A 20,342-nucleotide genomic window follows, 5' to 3' on the forward strand; every position below is an offset into this window, starting at 1 on the left:
TATGGATCTGAACGCTGGTTAAAATCCGCTCATTAAGATCCGTTTGTCCCGCCCTCGCTCGGCCCGACAGCCCTGAGCTCAGCAGGGCCGGGGCGGTGCTCGGAGGGGGGACCGTTTGGAAACACCATGAAGCCTCTGTGAATATAGTGAGTGAGTGTAGAAAAACAGAACAAAGTGAGTGCATCAGTCGGTCGGCGCAGGTGCTCTTCACAGGTCAGGTATAAAAGTCGATGAGCACAGGGGAAAACGATCTGAGGCGCTCTGACTTAGTAAAAGTCCTTTATTGAATGGACATGCCAAGATCGTGACTGGTTGGTGGTGGTCGGAGGGGCTGATGGCGCAGGACTGGTTGCCTCGCTTCCATCAGTCTACCACAGGACAGCTGTGGCTGCAATAGTAGCTTACCACCACCGAGTATGGAGTGAATGAATAATACAATGTAAAGCGTCTTTGAGTGTCCAGAAAATCGCTATATAAAACCAATGCATTATTATTAATGTGTAACAGTTAAATAGAATTAATTTTTTGTCACTTTTTTGTTGAATTTTTGTCACATTTTTGTTGAATTTTTGTCACTTTTTTGTTGAATTTTTGTTGATTTTTTGTTGATTTTTTGTTGATTTTTTGTTGATTCTTTGTTGAATTTTTGTCACATTTTTGTTGAATTTTTGTCACATTTTTTTTTAATTTTTGTCACATTTTTGTTGAGTTTTTGTTGAATTTTTTTTTGAATTTTTGTCACATTTTTGTCACATTTTTTTAGAATTTTTGTCACTTTTTTGTTGAATTTTTGTCACATTTTTGTTGAATTTTTGTCACATTTTTTTTGAATTTTTGTCACTTTTTTGTTGAATTTTGTCACTTTTTTGTTGAGTTTTTGTAGAATTTTTTTTTTTTTTTTTTTTTTTTTTTTCAAAAAATTTTGTCACTTTTTTGTCACATTTTTGTTGAATTTTTGTCACATGTTTGTTGCGTTTACATCCTTGTTTTCTTCTCATTTTTGTGGCTGTTTTGTTGCTTTTTCCCCAAGAAGCTTTTTGATTCGGGTAAAGCCAAACTGTAGAAAATGGGATCCGTTCAGGTGGGAGTTAAAGGGGTTAATCGAGGCAAACTTGAAATCATTTGTACTTTCATGACTGCTTTTATTAATAAATATATAGATACAATAAATGCCTGACGTGGAAGTTCTGGCTGTAAACACGGTCCTGAATCTCGGGGCGAAAGGCGACCCATCGGGTAAAGTCAGGCGTGCACTTTTTTCCCCCCGTTTTTTTGTTTTTTGTACAGGAATAATCCGCGGCGGCGTCGGAGGAGGAAACCAGGTCAAAGGCTTGGAGGGAATTCCTTTCCTCCTTTGAGCCGTCGATCATTCAGGCGCTGCCAGAGATACCAAGGAACCCGCGCGCTTCAATGGGGGCGATCGCTGCCCCGCTCCCACAATGCCCCACGTCTCTCCGCGGTCACGCCACGCCGTCAGCGGGACAGCGGAAAAGAGGGGGGGGGGGAGGCGGGAGGGGGGTAGAAAACGCCAGGAAACGAGCGCCAGGGCGAGAGGGGGGGAGGCGGGGCCGGAGCGCAGCGCGTCCACGACCGCCGGAATCAGACCCCGAAAACAGGACGTTGTGGTGTTTACCTCAACGCCACCTTTCTGGATAAACTAATGAGAAAAAATGAAGAGTTCAAAGGTCAATAAGTCACCATGAAGTCCCTAAAGGTCAGATGTTGTTAAAGAGTGGGATGAAAACGGCCCTAAAGTTTAGTCCCTGTGTGTGTTCCTCCCGTCTTTAGCCGCTGCTGTCTCCCACAAAGGAAATGCCCATATTTGGATTTACAGCGCCATCTCGTTCACGGCCTTTCCTGCTACACGTGGATACCAAACAGGTCAGTATTTGTGAATGAATGAGCGGGAAAGACCAGGGAGCGACACAGTAAAAGTACAAATTATAGGTACTTTTACTTTACTTTTACTCCACTACATCATAGAGCCTGCAGCTGTACTTTTTACTCCACTATAAATTGGGTTTAACCCCTTAACTCCCGCCTGAACCGAGCACATTTTCTCCAGTTTGGCTTTACCCCAGTCCAAAAGCTTCTGGAAAAAAGCTGTGAAAATAGCGACAAAACTGAGACAAAAACAATGATGGAAATGTGACAAAAAGTGAGAAAACATTGAGGAAAAAGTGACGAAAAATTGATGAAAAAGTGGCAAAAATGTGACAAAAAAATTACAAAAATGTGACAAAAAAATTACAAAAATGTGACAAAAAAGTGAGAAAAGATTGATGAAAAAGTGACGAAAAATTGATGAAAAATTACAAAAATATGACGAAAAATGTGAAAAAAATGATGGAAAAAAAATCTCATGACTTGAGGAAAAAGATCCTCTCGGTTCAGGCCAGAGTTAAGAGGTTAAAGTAAAAGTATTTTATTTTCAAAGTGACTGCTAGGCCTGTCACAATAACAAGTTTGAAGTTCGATATATTGAGGCAGGAAAGTATCGCGATAAATGATATTATCGACTCTAACGATACTTGATACTGTCGACTCTCAGGCATAAAATAACAGTAAACCTTTGTTCTAAAAGTGCGTCATCATCTCCTACAATATCACACAAGCTGCAATAAACAAGTGATAAACATCGAGCCCAAAATGTATCGTTTATCTGTTATTTATATATATTTATATTTATTATCGTGACGCTTGACGAGGAACTGGTTTAGTCCAGATTTAGACCTGGTTTGATTCAAATGATTTAACAAAGGTTAGTGCTAGATCGTCTGCTCCGGAGGGACGGTCTGCTGTGAAAACGTGAGATATCATGACACAAATTAAGGTTAGGGCCAGGGAAATGGTTTACCTTAAATTAGGATTAGGATTATTTGCATTTTTAGACAAACCAACTCATAGATCTATACAAAATCAGAGCAGACCGTCCCTCCCGAGTGTACGATCTACCTAACCTTTAACAAATCCTGCACATTAAAGGGACTATAAGGATTTTAAAAATGTTAAAATTAAGTGTTTTCCTCCCCCTACATGTTCCAGCCATGTCCTAATGTGTAGAATGAGCTCAGACCTGACAGACAACTGCCTCTAAAATCCTGTACGGTCACTCAGAAATGTGTCACTTCGGCCCGAATCGCCGTCATGCACGAGCTTAATATAGAAGGTGCAGTTACATATATGGCCTGAGGTGGCAGTAGTGAGTATAAAATGGCGAACTTGCTTCCAGCCCCTTTAAACTCTTCAGAACTTTTATACTTTTACTTAAGTACATTGTTGGTCCTGTATCTGCACTTTGACTGTTTTTACACACTGAGATCTGTTCCTACCTGAGCTTATGTGGCGTGTTCCTGTCTGGCTAACGTTAGCATTTAGCTTCTCCCTGTAAAGGCTCCAAACTGGGGTGAGTAAGATGAGCCCAGGCTGTTTTCCCAATTTAAATACAGTTACGTAGAGTCGAGTCACACAAAACTAAACACGGCGATTTTCTAAGTGGATAAAAAGGGGAACTATATTATGAGGCGTAATCATACCTGGAGTACTTTGTCGATAATATTGTGTGGATGTTAGTACTCCAGGTGTTGTTACGCCTCATAATATAGTATATAAAAAGAAAAATCTGAGTACCAGTATCGGGTATCGGGCCGATACCACACGCTTGTACTCATACTCATTAATGAGGTCCTGATACCAGAAACCGATACCACCCGATACCACCTGCTGAGGAGATAAAACAACAACAAACTGGAGAATAGTTTAGTGTAAATCCAATATTCCAGAGCTGATAAAAAAGGGGAACTATATTATGAGGCGTAATAATACCTGGAGTACTTTAACGATAATACTGCGCGGATGTTAGTGCTCCAGGTGTTATTACGCCTCACAATATAGTATATAGAAAATAAATATCTATATAAATGAATAAAAAAGGAAGTCTACAACTGAAAGAGAACTCGTCTGTATTCTGTTCATTCTGGGTCCTGTCCTTTTCAACCTTTATATTCAAAACACACCAGACTTAAATCTTTGCACTGGCCCCCTGCGTATGTGAGAGTTCATTTTAAAGGGGCGAGACGCAAGTTAGCCATTTTATACTCACTACTGCCACCTCAGGTCGTACGTGTAACTGCAGCTTCTATATTAAGCTCGTGCATGACGGCACTTCAGACCCGAACAACTTTTTGAGTGACAGTGCAGGATTTCAGAGGCAGTTGTGGTGAACAAGTCTGAGCTCATTCACATGGAAAATACTTAATTTTAACATTTTTAGACTCTGTATAGTCCCTTTAAAGCATCACTGAGAGCATCATGTCCTGCCCAGAGCTCACAGTCTGCTGACCAGCTCCTCCTGGTTGTTCCCAGAGGAGATAGAGCCTAAGTGTGGACTGGCCGACCTTTGCACAAACACTCGAGAACTTTAAATCCTCAGTAAAAACACATGGACGACACCGAAACATCCGAGATACAGAAAATTCCCCCAAACTAACAGCTTTTCCAATCAAAATAATGTCCAGTTTCCCCTTTTGCAAACACTGGTCTGGGTCATTGCCTGAGAGCGCGGGTCCTACACCTGCAGGTCTCCAGGTCCGCGGCTCCCCCCCCCCCCCCTCCCCTCCTCGTCCACGGCGAGCGCGGTGAAAGCGAGCGGCGAGCGTGGCTGAGGAGGCGGAGAGAAGCTTTCCAAAAAGGAACGGATTATTGGTGAAGGAAAAAAAAAAAAAAAAGAGAGAAAAAAAAGAGAAAACGCCGGGGCTACGGATAGTTCAGCCAGAAAACAGCAAGAATAGGCGACGTGTGAAAGAATGGAGGCGGAGGCGGGAGAGAAAAGGCTGGCCCCTGACCCGCGGACACAGGAGAAAGGCAGATTAGGGATGTTGAAAACGCTCTAAGCGCTCACCCCGGGACCCCAGGCTAATACCGCGACACACACCGCACAAAGGCCCCGCATCAAAGGCCCGGCTTATATCTGCGGCCCATCTTATTGGCCCCCAGGTTTGATCACTGGGCCGTGGCCGAGGCGGAGGCGGAATTTCACATCTCGAGAGTCGCACAATGGCAGAGTTTGGACGTCTGAGGAGGTGAGGAGGGATTTCAGCGAGCCGTGTTTGTGGGACTTTTACTCACTTGGAAGATAAACGTAGTACTTTCTGCTCCAGAGTAAAAAGTACATTTAACCTCTTAACTCCCGCCTGAACCGAGAGATCTTTTTCCTCAGGTTATTAGATTTTTTTTCCATCATTTGTTTGTTGGGTATTCAACTCATTTTTGTAAGTTTTATGTCATTTTTTGGTCCGTTTTTGGTCCATTTTTTGTCATTTTTCGTCACATTTTTGTAATTTTCTTGTCAAATTTTTATCAAATTTTTGTCACATTATTGGCATTTTTTGTCACAGTTTGCAACATTTTGGTCATTTTTTTTGTAAATTTTTGGTAAATTTTTGGTCATTTTTTATCACATTTTTGTCACATTTTTGTGCCATTTTTTCGTCAATCTTTTGTCATTTTCTTGTCAATTTTTTATCAAATTTTTGTCACATTTTGTAACTTTTTTTTGTCATTTTTTGTCATTTTTTTGTCGTTTTTTCATCAAATTTTTGTAATTTTCCTGTCAAATTCTTATCACATTTTTGTCATATTATTGTCATTTTTTTTGTCACATTTTGTAACTTTTTTGTCATTTTTTTGTCATTTTTTGGTCAAATTTTTGGTCATTTTTTTATCACATTTTTGTCACTTTTTCGTCAATTTTTTGTAATTTTCTTGTCAAATTTGATCACATTTTTTGTCACATTATTGTCAATTTCTTGTGACATTTTTGTCACATTACCATCATTGTTTTCGTCTCAGTTTTGTCGCTATTTTCACAGCTTTTTTCCAGAAGCTTTTGGATTGGGGTAAAGCCAAACTGGAAAAAATGTGCTCGGTTCAGGTGGGAGTTAAGGGATTAAAGTGTCATTTTAAAGCCTTGTAATGCACACTCCAGAGCAGCAGGTGGCGCTGTGCAGACGTACAGTCAAAGGCCACTGATTCACAACAAAGAAGAAAGTTTGTCCCCGTCACATTTTTGTGTTTTCAAGCTGCAAAGCAAAAGCAAAAGTACAATAACTCCTGCTTTACCACTAAGTAACAGCTGCTCTGTCTAATATAAGAAAGATCTGAGTACCAGTATCGGGTATCGGGCCGATACCACACGTTTGTACTCGTACTCGTACCGATACCACTTGCTGAGGAGATAAAATAACTGGAGAATAGTTTAGTGTAAATCCAATATTCCACATAGAGCTGACTTTATTACAGACGACACTCCCGAAACCAGAGTCTGAGCTGGATTTAACCAGAGCAACAATCACGACAAACGCTGCCGATCTCGGGCCAAGAACAATCCGATCTCGTCCCTCTTCCCTCCGTACGTCCAGCCTCTTGTTAGCCTCTCCTTAGCCTCTCCTTAGCCTCTCGTTAGCCTCTCTTTAGCCTCTCGTTACCCTCTCTTTAGCCTCTCCTTAGCCTCTCCTTAGCCTCTCGTTAGCCTCTCGTTAGCCTCTCTGTAGCCTCTCTTTAGCCTCTCGTTAGCCTCTCGTTAGCCTCTCTTTAGCCTCTCTTTAGCCTCTCTTTAGCCTCTCCTTAGCCTCTCCTTAGCCTCTCTTTAGCCTCTCTTTAGCCTCTCCTTAGCCTCTCCTTAGCCTCTCGTTAGCCTCTCTTTAGCCTCTCTTTAGCCTCTCCTTAGCCTCTCCTTAGCCTCTCTTTAGCCTCTCTTTAGCCTCTCCTTAGCCTCTCCTTAGCCTCTCTTTAGCCTCTCCTTAGCCTCTCCTTAGCCTCTCGTTAGCCTCTCTTTAGCCTCTCGTTACCCTCTCTTTAGCCTCTCCTTAGCCTCTCCTTAGCCTCTCGTTAGCCTCTCCTTAGCCTCTCTGTAGCCTCTCGTTAGCCTCTCGTTAGCCTCTAGTTAGCCTCTCTGTAGCCTCTCTTTAGCCTCTCGTTAGCCTCTCGTTAGCCTCTCTTTAGCCTCTCGTTAGCCTCTCTATAGCCTCTCGTTAGCCTCTCGTTAGCCGCTCCGTGTGCGGATTAGCGGGAGCCTTTTGGAGGTTCTGGCAGGGACTCGCCGTGGCCTCTGGTTCACCCCGAGACGACCCTCTGGCCCGGCCACTTAGACCTGTCCCGGGCCGGTCCCGGGCCAAGAAACTGCAGAGGAACACAGCGCGGGCCAAAACCCTGTCCCCGAGGGCGACGCGAGGAGGCGGGTTTAGAGACAGTTCAGGTCCTATTTTCTCCTCATCTTTTCACACATTTCTCTCACTTTTTTGTGCCGTTTTTGGCCACATATCTAATACATTTTTGACACTTTTTTGTTATATTTTTAGGACTTTTTTGACAATCTTTTGTTGTGTTTTTTGCCATGTTTTCGACAAATCTTTTCCACATATTTATCATATTTTGTACATTTTTTGTATCAATTTTTTGTTGCTTTTTGACACATATTTGACAATTTTTAACACATTTTTGTAACTTTTTTATGCCGTTTTTGTGCCATTTTGGCCACATATTTTTCGCATTGTGACACTTTTTTTAAATCACATTTTTGTTGCTTTTTGACACATATTTGACACATATTTGATACATTTTTGACACATATTTGACACATTTTCGACCCATATTTGACACATTTTTGACACATTTTTGTCACTTTTTTGACACATATTTGACACATTTTCGACACATATTTGACACATATTTGTCATGTTTTTGTTGCTTTTTGAGCCGCCATTTTGATTTCCGGGAAATCTTTGCCGCAAGTCGACAAACGTGGTTAAATAAACAGCGGTGAGTTTTGTCTTACTTTAGATGTTAACCTCAGTAAAAGTCCATGTTTCCACCTGTTTTCACATCCAACCTCCTCAGCCACCGCCTGAACACAGCACATTATTACCAGGTTGGCTTTACCCAAATCTAAGAGCTTCAAGCGTAAAACAGGAAAAAAGTGACGTAAAAAATCAACAAAAAAGCAATGAAAACACAAGTGATGAAAATGTGACGCAAAAGAGACGAAATAGAAACAAAATCACAGGACAAAACTTGTTGACTCTAAAGTGATGATCAGTTTGGTTGTTCTTAGCTTTCAAATGAGGGGCTACACCGGCCTGTGGTCGCCCGCTCTGACCCCGAACGCCTCGGTCCAGTCGTAACAGTTGTTGAATAATTCTCGGCAGGTTCAGCTTCATTTCCTTCTGTCTGACCCACTTTCAGAGCCGTGTCTGTGCTGCATGTGTCCAGTACACACTCCCTCCCCCGAGTACTTATACACGGGTACTATGAACACATGTACTTACACACGGGTACTCCCTCCCCCGAGTACTTATACACGGGTACTCCCTCCTACAAGTACTTATACACGGGTACTCCCTCCTACAAGTACTTATACACGGGTACTAGTACCAGCAGGTACTTCCACACATGTACTACGAACAGCAGGTACTTCCACATGTGCACTATGATCAGCAGGTACTTAATGTACAACATGTACCACCACACATGTACGAGTATCAGCAGGTACTTCTACACATGTACTATGATCAGCAGGTACTTCCACATGTTTACTACTATGGCCAGCAGGTACTTCCGCACTTGTACTACAATCAGCAGGTACTTCCACACATGTACTAGTACCAGCAGGTACTTCTACATGTGTACTACGAACACATGTACTACCACACATGTACTACAATCAGCAGGTACTTCTACACATGTACTAGTACCAGCAGGTACTTCCACACGTGTACTAGTATCAGCAGGTACTTCTACATGTGTACTAGTATCAGCAGGTACTTCTACACGTGTACTACGATCAGTTTGACCCGACGCTGGAACCGGGCCAGCCCCGGCACCGAACCCACGGAAACTGTCCCCACACAAGACGTCCACAAAGTACAAAGTACAAAGTACAAAGTACTACTGAGCAAATACTAATATTACAATTCAACATTTCTACACTTTCACTCCTCCGGAACAGAAACGAGAGGATCAGGAGCAGGAACAGGGTTTTCTCTGCGCAACAAGATGAATCACTCCAACAGAGGCTGTTGTGCATGTTTTGTTTTTCCTCAGTTTAAATGTAGAATCTTATTGAAATCAGATTCTCAAATCAGGGGCAGATTTGCATTTTTCATACACGCCGCATTTATACGTAAATATTTCGCACATTTACAGGAAAATATCGCACGTTTTCTGGATCTACAGTAAAACGTTTTGTTACTTCTGTAATTAAATAAACAAGCAAAATATTAGTCGTATTTCAGATTTTTTTTTTTTTTTACATTTTATCATCGTTATTTCATTTAGCGACTGTAAAATCATACATACAGTGGGGAAAAAAAGTATTTGGTCAGTTTCACATAGACATTGTATTGGATTTTGGCCAAATACTTTTTTTCCCCACTGTACATTTATTTAAAAGCTCTCATATTTTTCATGTATTTTCAAAAGTACATTTGAACCTGATTTTGTTTTTATTATTTATTAATAAAATAATTGTTATTTCTCTTGTTACTTCCTGTCGATGTTGCCATAGGTTACGGCGGCGTGTGTAGTTTCTGAGCTCCTCTCGCCGGTCGCTTTAAGCTTCACGTCGCGCCGCCTGAACGACTCGCACGGCGGCAAATTCAGAGGAAAATAACGGTAAAAATACACGGTACAAAACTAGACTTTGAAGATCATTTTCTCATTTTCTCCTTTTCTCCTTTTCATGACACATTTTACGAGCGAGATCCGACAGTGCGAGAAAAAAAACATTTGAGCGACTGGACGTGGAAATAAACGACGGTAAAACCACGTAAACACAAAACAAAAAGTATAAAGTAAAGTAAGTAAATATTAAAGTCGTCATGAGGTTCGACGCTGCAGGTGAAAAGGGGAAACAATTATAATGTAGAGATATTAATTCGAAACTCTCGGTGGAGATTACAGACATAAATCTGAAGAAAAAACGTATTGAAAGTTTTCTGTCATTTTATGTTTTTCATCTAAAATGAGGTTTTTATTCATAAAAATGGACAAAATTGCAGATGTTTTGACCCCTTAACTCCCACCTGAACGGAGCACATTTTCTCCAGTTTGGCTTTACCCCAATCCAAAAGCTTCTGGAAAAAAGCTGTGAAAATAGCAACAAAACTGAGATGAAAACAATGATGGAAATGGGACGAAAAAGTGAGAAAAACGGATGAAAAAGTGACAACAAAAAAAATAACAAAAATGGACAAGAATTTAACAAAAAAGTGAGAAACATTTGACGAGAAATTGAGAAAAAATAGACGAAAAAGTGACAAAAAAATGACAAAAAAGTGATAAGAATTTGACAAAAAAAATGCGAATAGTTTGACAAAAAAGTGACAAAAAATTTACAAAAAATGGACAAAAAAATAAAACAAAATGGACAAAAATTTGACAAAAAAGTGAGAAAAATTTGAGGAAAAACTGAGAAAAAATTGATGAAAAAGTGACAAAAAATGTACAAAAAAATAACAAAAAATTGACAATAATTTAACAAAAAAGTGAGAAACATTTGACGAAAAATTGAGAAAAAATGGACAAAAAAGTGATAAGAATTTGACACAAAAATGCGAATAGTTTGACGAAAAAGGGACAAAAAAAAAGTCACGAAAATTTGACAAAAATGAGAAAAAAAGTGATGAAAAAAAATCTGATGATGTGAGGAAAAAGATCAATTTAGTTTTGTAGGTCTTAGCTTTCAAATGAGGTGTTACACTGGGAGTTAAGAGGTTAAGCGACGACGAAATCTAAATAATGGATCGAGCCAAGTTTAAATGTATGGTTTTATTTTCCTGATATATTAGTCACAAAGCGGCCATTTTGGATCTTGTTTAGTTTTTGAATAAAGTCGTTTTGAGTGAGCCTAAAGTTTAGTCCCTGTGTTTGTTCCTCCTGTCTTTAGCCGCTGTTGCCCACAAAGGAAATGCCCATATTTGGATACATATGGATATATACAGCGTATATACAGCCTGCTACACGTGGATACCAAACATGTGAGTATTTGTGAATGAATGAGCGTGGATGTTGATTTTGTTGTTTCCATATAAACTATAAAAAAATGGCCGCTCTTTTCTTAAAAACCGCGATGTGGCGGCGACACGGAGAGTCTGCGCCGCCTCCGCCGCTCCGCGTTTTACGGTAATCCGCCGCGGTTTCACGGGCACTTAGATTACGTCGACCTCTGACCTTTCCGCCCCCTGAACCCGCCGGGACTTCCTCTCCACGGCCGGGGTCGCGACCCCGAGGAGGTCAAGGCCACAGACGCCTGCCGACCTCAGATCCAAAAACAACGGCTCAAATGAACAGGATTATTATGATCACACGGCTATTATCGTGTTATTACAGCGTTATTACAGAATATAAATGAGACCGTGTGGTAGGAGCAACTTTTACTGTGGAAAACTGTGACTTTTAAGGCTTTGTAGTAACTAAATACATGTACTTACAATACTCCTTCTGAGTAACTGTATGCGGTCAGGAGCACAGAAAGGCCACTGGCTCCAGGGCCACCAGTCTGGCCTTTCAATTTTCCCTTTAACCTCTTACCCTCCGCCTTAACTGAGGTTTACCCAAATCTAAAGCTTAAAAGAAAAGCATCAAAATAGCGGCGAAAACAGGGACGAAAAGCAATGACAAAACATGACCAAAAAACTGACAAAAACGTGAAGAGGCAAATCAATGAAAACAGCAACAAACACGTGATGCCAAAAAGCCACTTAAAAGGAATGAAAAAGCAACAAAAATCAACCAAAACATGGCAGAAATTTCACAAAAATGCGACAAAAACTTACAATCACTCTTGTAGGTCTTAGCTTTCAAATGAGTCTCTGTTTCTCTCCAGTCGAGGAGTTTTTTAGATTTGCCGAACTGGAGAAAATGCACTTGGTTAAGGCGGGGAATAAGAGGTTAAAATGTGTCTTTGTGGAAGTGTCGTACAGACTTGGGCCAGGCTAGTCCGAGTCCAGGGCCGTTTTTCAGTCCCATCCGCCCCTGTATTCGGTAACACTTTATTTTGCACTTCCCGTGATACATTGTACCTCAGTAACAATGTAATGAGCTCTGGAACAATGTGGAATAACCTGTACTTGTGGAATATGGAATGGAATTCATGGAATAACATGTATTTGCAGTTTGTACACAATGTAATAAGACATAACTTTAACTCTAACCTTGAGGGTCTCGTGTCCTGTTACTTTATGTACTTACAAAGTGCTAATACAAGTTAGTACACATTGTTACAGAGCTCATTACACTGTACTACATTTAGTTCGTGTAGTTCTGGGGGAGGCAAGTGTTCTTGGCGGAGGCCGATTTTCTTTATTGTAAATGGACCGAGGGCCGAAGCTGCTGATTATCAGAACAAAGTAAAGCACAACACTGGAAACATGACCGTCTTAAATGAGATAAATGACTTAAAGTTGCTTGAATAAAAGTTCTTCTATGTTGAATTTGAGTCGGTTTGAACTAATCCGAGACACAAATACTACAGCGCAAATGGAACAAGAATAAAACTTTAAATCAGACAAATAATTGTTTTTCACTTGAAATGACACACAAGAGAATAACAACGACTAGAGGTTTTATCTCATCTAAGACCAAATCTACTCAAACCTCAGATTTAATCTCTTAACTCAAGTAGATTTATGTCATTTATTATTACGATTATTCCCTTTCCAGTGCACTTGTACATATTATATGACCTAAGTGTATTGACCGTATTGCTACCTTTTTCCCTCCTATTTAACATTATTAGATTATCACATAAACTCTCTGATTTGTGTCATAATGTTTCTCAAACTCATCTTGAGGGCCAGAGGTTAAAGTGTTACTGATGATTCCCTGTATTCTGAGCTGCTCTTTCATTTGATGGGATTCACTTTCCTAAACTCAGATAAATAAATGGCAGGACTCAGTCATTACATCAGTCGTTACATTTGAGCCTCAAACAACATTATTAAAGCTCGAATAATCAGGAAATGAGAAACGTCCGTCCTCTTGTCTTCGAAAAACAACTTGAAACTAAATAATCAAAGAATATTTTCGAACAAGTTAAACCCCCACCTGAACCAGCACATTATCTCCAGTTTGGCTTTACCCAAATCTACACCTCTGGATGTGGCCTCAGCCTGTGATAGGAAAGGGCCGGACTGGGACTGAACCACAGCCCTGGACTCTGACCAAATCTGCATAAATACGTACGTCTAAAAACACATATTAACCTCTTACCCCCCACCTTAACAAAGTGCATTTCCTCCAGTTCGGCTTCACCCAAATCCAAAAGCCTCTGGACTGAGAGAGCCTCATTTGAAAGCTAAGACCGTCACTTTTCTGTTGTGTTTTAGTCATGTTTTTTTGTTTTTCATTGCTTTGCTGTTGGGTTTTCATCTCTACTTTATCATTTATTTGTTGCTTTTCTGGCACATTTTTGTTCCGTTTTCATCGGTGTTTTGATGCTTTTCTTCTTTAGATTTGGATAAAGCTTGGTTAAATCGGGGGGTGAGAGGTTAAGGTTTTTTCCTCTGTTCTGAAACACACACCCATGAGCAAAGGTGTGTAGATGCTCTGTGTTACATCTGTGGTTCTCAAACTTCAGGTACCACCTCGTGAAATGCCTGACCAGAGCACCAAGATTAAAATCCTGATCGAAGAAACGGTTTAAAACGTCCCTTTAAAACAGGGGTAGGCAGGTTTTCTTAACGGAGGGACAATTTTTTTCATTTTAAAAGACCGAGGGCCGAAGCCGCCAGTTGTAGGCCAAAGTAAAGCACCGCACTGCAGAAAGTAAATATCAAGCATTGGCTTAAATGACTTGAATTGAGGAAATGTTTCTTGTTTTGAGCGGTTTTCACTCATTTAGACACTTTTCCTGATCGGACCGAGTTTGCTTTGCTTGTTTGAGGACATTTCAGACCAGTTCTAGGGTAAATCTCGCTTGAAATAAGAAAGTAAAATTGCCAATGAGAAAAGACCAATTTTCTTACCCCATTGGCAAAGAAAATGACCTGAAATAAGGACGAAACGTATCGAAACGAGTCAGAAACATCTCAGAACAAGTGAAATAATCTCGGACAAATGCCCAACAATTTAACAACTAAAATTTGGATTATTATGCTCAAATTGTTTATACTGATCTAGTTAAATACTTCTTGCAGCGCGGTCTTTAAAATGAAAAAAATGGCTCTTACGTCTTTTCCTCTGTTCTGAAATGTGAACACACACCCAGGAGCAAAGGTGTGTGTGTGTAAATGCTCTCTTACATCAGTGGTTCTCAAACTTTTCACATCAACCTCGTGAAATGCCAGAGCACCGAGTTGAAAATTCTGATCCAAGAAACGGTTTAAGACGTCGGAGTTAAGGGGTTAAAAGAAAAGCATCCCAAAACAAAAATGCGCTGGAAACGCAACAAAAAAGTGACAAAAAAGTGACAAAAAAGTGACAAAAAAGTGACAAAAACACAACAAAATGTGACAAAAACGTGTCGACAAAGCGGTGAAAAAAAAACAATAACATGAAAAAAAAACCCTGAAAAACAAGAGACGAAAACACAACGAAAAAGTGACAAAAAGTGACAAAAAAAGAATGAAAAAGCAGCTAAAACATGACAAAAATGCAGCGACAACGTGACAAAAAGTTACCATCACTTTTCTAGAATTTATCTATTCAAATGAGGCGTTACAGTGTCGCTCTCCAGTCAAGAAGCTTTTAGATTTGGGCAAAGCCGAACTGGAGAAAATGCTCTCGGTTAAGGCGGGGGGTAAGAGGTTCACATATGTATTTGTGAAAGTGTCACATTTACGCTAATTTGGGCCCAGGCTGACCAGAGTCCAGGGCTGTTTTTCAGTCCCAGTCCAGCCCCTGGTTAAAGCTGGACTGCACTGAAGACAGTTTAAATGTTATTTTGCTCTAAAAACCTGAGCTTTACTTGATCGTGACCCACTGATGAGACTGTGGGAGCAGCTGAAGTGGAGAAAATGGCTCTTAATCTTACATTTCCCCTGATAAATCTACAGGGCAATGTTGAAGCAGATTTGAAACGCCTTATTGTGAAGGTTTAAACTCGCCCTAAAACCCGCTGCATCACATTTACTCTTGATTTTTGTCATATTTTTATGAGCTTTTAGTACGAGGGATACGTGCCCTCGCTGAAGTCCCCTCCCTCCTCTGTCCCTCCTCCTCCTCCTCCTCTCTCTCTCTCTCTGCCTCTTAAAAACGCTCCACTCTGACAGAAAGATGCTCAGAACGCGCACACCAGCCCCGCGCTGCAGACGCACAGACCCTGATCCCTGATTTAAAAACCCCGAGAATCTGGAGAGGTTTCCCCGCAGACACATGTTTTTAAAGCGCGCTGATGCGTCTGTGAAAACACGCTCCCGATAAGGGACGATGTGGAGACGCGCTGCACGTTCTTCTTCTCAACTGAATTGATTTACGCAAACAGAGCAAGAAAACTGACTCATTCTCCCGGTTTAGGCTGAAAAAGAAACGGCCCCACGTCAGTTTCCGCGACGAAATCACGATAATAAATCTGCGAGATCGGTGTCGCTACGCTCTTGGAGAGGTCCGTGCGCTTTTGGCGACGTTTACGCGCGCGACATTGAGGTTCCGTGTGGGAAACGATGAAGAAGGGGGTCATTGTTGGTGGAGGGTGTCGGGTTAAGGAGAGAATCACAGGGAAGTTGTGGATTTTGAGGACAGCGGAGTGAGGGCGCGCGCCCGGACCGTGCGTAAAGTTGCGGCGGATGACGCTAAACGGCAACTCCTGGCGCGTCCATTAGTTTCTACGCGTATTTTCATTTCGGTTTTGGGATTTGAAAAGCTTTGGCTGCAGCGCGCGGCACAGCGCCAGAAACGAGACGATGATTCTGAAATATGACGCTTCGAGTGGCTGAAATAAGAGAATGATCTTCACGAGCGCATTTGAGAACATGCGCGTGACAAAAGCGCGGACACTTTGTCCGATGGCACAAAATTGTACTTTTTTTGTGTTTCGTGCCAAGTTTCCTTTCACTTATGAATGAAAGAGCGTCAATAAAATGAAAGACAGAAAGCACAAAGTTTCTCTTAACCAGGTGCATTTTCTCCCGTTCAGCTTTACCCAAACCTAAAAGATCCCAGCCTCATTTGAAAGCTAAGACCTACGAAACTCATCGAAACTGAGCGTTTTCCGAACTTTTTTATCAATCGCTTTTTCATTATATTTTTGCCACTTTTTCGTCGCCTTTTCGTCTCATTTTTGTTGCTATTTTGACACTTTTTTCCAAGAAGATTTTAGATTTGGGTAAAGCCAAACTGGAGAACATACGCTGGGGGTTAAGAGCCTATAGTTCCGTTTATATGCCAAACTTTTCTCTCACTTATGAATGAAAAACAGCGCGCGCCACAGCCCCCCCTCCCCTCCTCCGCACCCCCCGTTACCTGCATGAGCCAGTGACACGTCTCTCCGATGAACGGGAAGCCCATGGATCCCTTGGGCATCGGCAGTTTGCAGTTCTTGTCGCGCGTCGCCGTCCAGCGGAGCTGCCACAGCTGCTGCGACACGGCCAGCAGCAGCGCCATGGACACGAGGCAGGCGGCCAGCGTGGCCAGGGCCGACACCAGGTCGAAGGCGCTGAACACCATCGCGGAGGGCGTCCCGTTAGTCCCAGGGCAGGGGAGCAGGCCGTGCGGGAGAGTCAAAATAGAGCGCTCCGTTGTTGCGTAAAAAAGCGCAGCGGCTCCTTCGGCGACAAGAGCCGTCTGTGCGCTGGATGAATGGAGCGTTCTGGAGAGGAGTCTGAAGGGGCTCAGTCTGTGCTCGCGCAGAGTGGAGGGTCTGTCAACGCGGCCAGTCTCTGCGAAAAGTCTTTAAATAATGCAAATAATCACACACGTTTGACTTATTCGAGAACCAAAGTGCGAAAGTCTGAGGAAAAGTCTCCGCGAAAGTCTCTCAGGATCAATAATAATCACAACTTTTGCCTTGAGCACGAGAGCAGTGAGGGAAGTCAGCCTCTGCGGGGGGAAATCTGGCCACGAATCCGTACAATCCACTTTTACGCACGGGGCGCACGGCACGCTGCGCGCTCGGCTGACGCTGGGAAGCTCATTTTCGTTTCTGTAAAGTTCGCAAAAGTTTCCACAGCTCTTCGCAGTCCCGAGTCCTCAAACGCGGACCCTTAACAGCGGCTTTTCAGGGAGAAGTCGAGGAGAAAAAGGCGCGCGTAAAATCAGAACAAAAAAAAAAACTCAAACAGCGTCGCTTTGAAAAGTTCCAGAAACGAGCGAAGTTGTGGCGAAGTGTCCGGTCCGTCCGCTCCAAGGCGCAGTGATGCTGAGGCGCCTGGTCTGGGTTTGAAAAGGTGCTCCAGAGATGCTCTCCTCCTCCTCCTCCTCCTCCTCCTCCCTCTCTCTCCCTCTCTCTCTCCCTGTGGCGAGCAGCGCGTGCACCCCTGGACCCGCGCCAGGCTCACAAACAGAGACACGGGGAGAGGAGGAGGGAGATGACATACATACACTCGACCTAAAGAAATGGTTTCTCCCCTAAAGCCCCACACACTCACCTTTTTTTGCAAATACGAAAGTAGGTCAACGCTTTAACCTCTTAACCCCCGCCTGAACCAGTTCGGCTTGACCCAAATCTCAACCCTTCTGGACTGGAGAGCGACAGTGCGATGCCTCACGCGAAAGTGATCCTAACTTTGTCGCTTTTAGTTACGTTTGTGTCACGTTTTTGTCCCTTTTTTGTCGCTTTTTTTTTGCCAGTTTTTAGATTTGGGTAAAGCCACACTGAGGAAAACGTGCTCGGTTCAGGCGGGGGTTAAGAGGTTTAAGTTCTACCTTTGATATCACGCCCTGTGCGCACGAGTGATGAATAAACCTCACCAAAAAAAAAGTCCAAGATCGAAAAAAAAAAACTAGGTCACTTTTTCATGAAAATCTAAACAAAGTTGAGCTCGTCGCTGGTTTTATTTTCATCTTTGGGAACAAAAAGGCACAGCACGGCTCGGTCCGGATCGAGTCGGGGTCTGGACCGAGTTTTCCCCCCACGCTTACGGTTAAAAAGTGCTCGATGTGCCGTGAGTGTTCAGAGCAGCGACTCTGGCCGCGGGGCGAGCGGAGTCTGCGGGAGGAAGCTCAATGCTGCCGCCTAGTGGAGCAGGGGAGAACCTTTATGTACAGGGTTTTATGGTTTAAACCTCTTAACCCCCACCTGAACCGAGCACGTTTCCTCCGGCTCGGCTTTACCCAAACCTGAAACCCTCTGTGTGTCAAAATAGCGACAAAACTGAGGAAACGCAGGAAAAAAAGGGACAAATATGTGACGACAACACGAGGAAAAGTCTTGGATCTGTAACATGAAATCTTTGAAATGAGGCGTCACACGGCAGGCTTAGAGGCTGTGAGCTCCAGGCGAGAAGCTTTTAGATTTGGGTAAAGCTGAACTGGAGAAAATGTGCTCGGTTAAAGGAACAGGCCACCGTTTTTACACACTGAGATATGTTCTTACCTTAGCTTTGACGAGTTCTTCAGGACCTGTCTGATCTTCCCCCGTGCCTTCAGTCACGTAAACACAGACGGCGTTAGCATTTAGCCTCTCCCTCTCTCCTCTATAGCTCCAAAACAGGTTAAGATAGAAGCTACCAAGCTCTTCCACGTTTTCCCTATTTAAATATGGTTACGTGAAGTGTTCCACTACAAAGTATAATTACACAAAATGGATTTTCTAAGCGGATAAAAGGGGGAACTATATTGTAAGGCGTAATAATTCCAGGAGTAGTTCGAAATCCACGCAGTAATCTTCACTTTACTGCGCAGTAATCTTCACTTTACTGCGCGGATGCCAAATTACTCCTGGTATTATTACGCCTTACAATATAGTCCCCCCTTTTATCCGCTTAGAAAATCCACATTGTTTAATTTTGTGTAATTATACTTTGTAGTGTTACACTTCACGTAACCATATTTAAATAGGGAAAACGTGGAAGAGCTCGGTAGCTTCTATCTTGACCTGTTTTGGAGCTATAGAGGAGAGAGGGAGAGGCTAAATGCTAACGCCGTCTGCGCTGTGTTTACGTGACTGAAGGCACGGGGGAAGATCAGGCAGGTCCTATAGAACTCGTCAAAGCTCAGGTAAGAACATATCTCAGTATGTAAAAACGGTGGCCTGTTCCTTTAAGGCAAGGGCAAGTTTATAGGCACGGGCAAAAAGAACTGTTTTCAGCCTGGATTTGAACCTTGTCAGAGTTGAGGCCCGTCTCACATCCTCGTGGAGACTGTTCCAGCCTCAGCGTGTTTAGTCCTGACTCTGGAACCACCAGGAGAGCCCTCCCCTCCCTGAGACGGTTCATACGGCTCGAACATGTCAGAGCTGTTTTAAATTCTACTCTCTGAGCGACTGGACTGAGGAGTCATAGACTAAGCAGATCCCTGGGCCCTGAGAGCTTCAGGGAGGGGTCTCCTGGTGGTTCCAGAGTCAGGATTAAACACGCGGAGGCTGGAACAGTCTTCACGAGGATGTGAAACAGGCCTCAACTCTGACAAGGTTCAAATCCAGGCTGAAAACAGTTCTTTTTACTCGTGTATATGACTGAAAGTATTTTATCTGCACTCTTGCCTCTTACTGTCATTAATAAATTTTTCTGTTGATGTTTTTATTGATTTGATCTGTTTTCTTGTAGTTTTATGCAACTGTGAAGCACTTTGAATTGCCTTGTGTATGAATTGTGCTCTACAAATACACTTGCCTCGCTTAGATATCATATAATAAAGGCGAGAGGTCTTAAGGCACAACCGGCGGCCATCTTTCCACAGGGAAGCTCAACCTCATGTAAGTGGCTGTTTCCCAATTGCCAGGATCCTCGGCGTCATCACAGCGCCGCCAAGTGGTTCCATTTCACCTGGACCACTCGCCCCCTCGCAGCTCGACTCCTCCGTTTGGCTCATTTACGAAGGATACAGCAGTGGATCCTCCGCTGCCTCGGAAAGCTGAAATTACCCATGATGCACTGCAGCATAGTTTCTTTTTTCGCAAAACTTTATTAGTTTGAACTCACTTTAAAAAGGTTTGGTTCCACATAAACAGTTTCCTGGCCTCTGTTATTCATAAAGCAGTTGTTTTAATGAGCACAGATTGACATTTGATAATAGGATTTGACACGTGACCTGACGCAGCCGCTCCGGAGGCCGTTCCATTTGAGCTCAAATGCGGCGAAGAGAGGACACTCCGCTCCGTTTTGGAGGAGCCGCCACCGAGGACGTCAACGAAGTGGCTAAACGGAGGACGGATCCTCGCAATTGAGAAGAGCAGAGTGTGATCGGCACGA

General features: G+C 42.7%; 1 protein-coding gene across 1 annotated transcript in view; it reads right to left on the reverse strand.

Moving 5' to 3' along the window:
• cyp26b1 (cytochrome P450, family 26, subfamily b, polypeptide 1) overlaps nt 1-16,902 on the reverse strand; it is a 57,751-nt gene extending 40,849 nt beyond the window's left edge. The window contains exon 1 of the mRNA XM_079579942.1: nt 16,456-16,902. Coding sequence (XP_079436068.1) covers nt 16,456-16,659 — 204 coding nt within the window. The 5' untranslated portion in view covers nt 16,660-16,902. The remainder of the gene's footprint in view (nt 1-16,455) is intronic.
• Nucleotides 16,903-20,342: the final 3,440 nt, after the last annotated feature.

The sequence above is a fragment of the Gobius niger genome (assembly GCF_951799975.1).
Source record: "Gobius niger genome assembly, chromosome: 21".
NCBI classification, from domain to species: domain Eukaryota; kingdom Metazoa; phylum Chordata; class Actinopteri; order Gobiiformes; family Gobiidae; genus Gobius; species Gobius niger.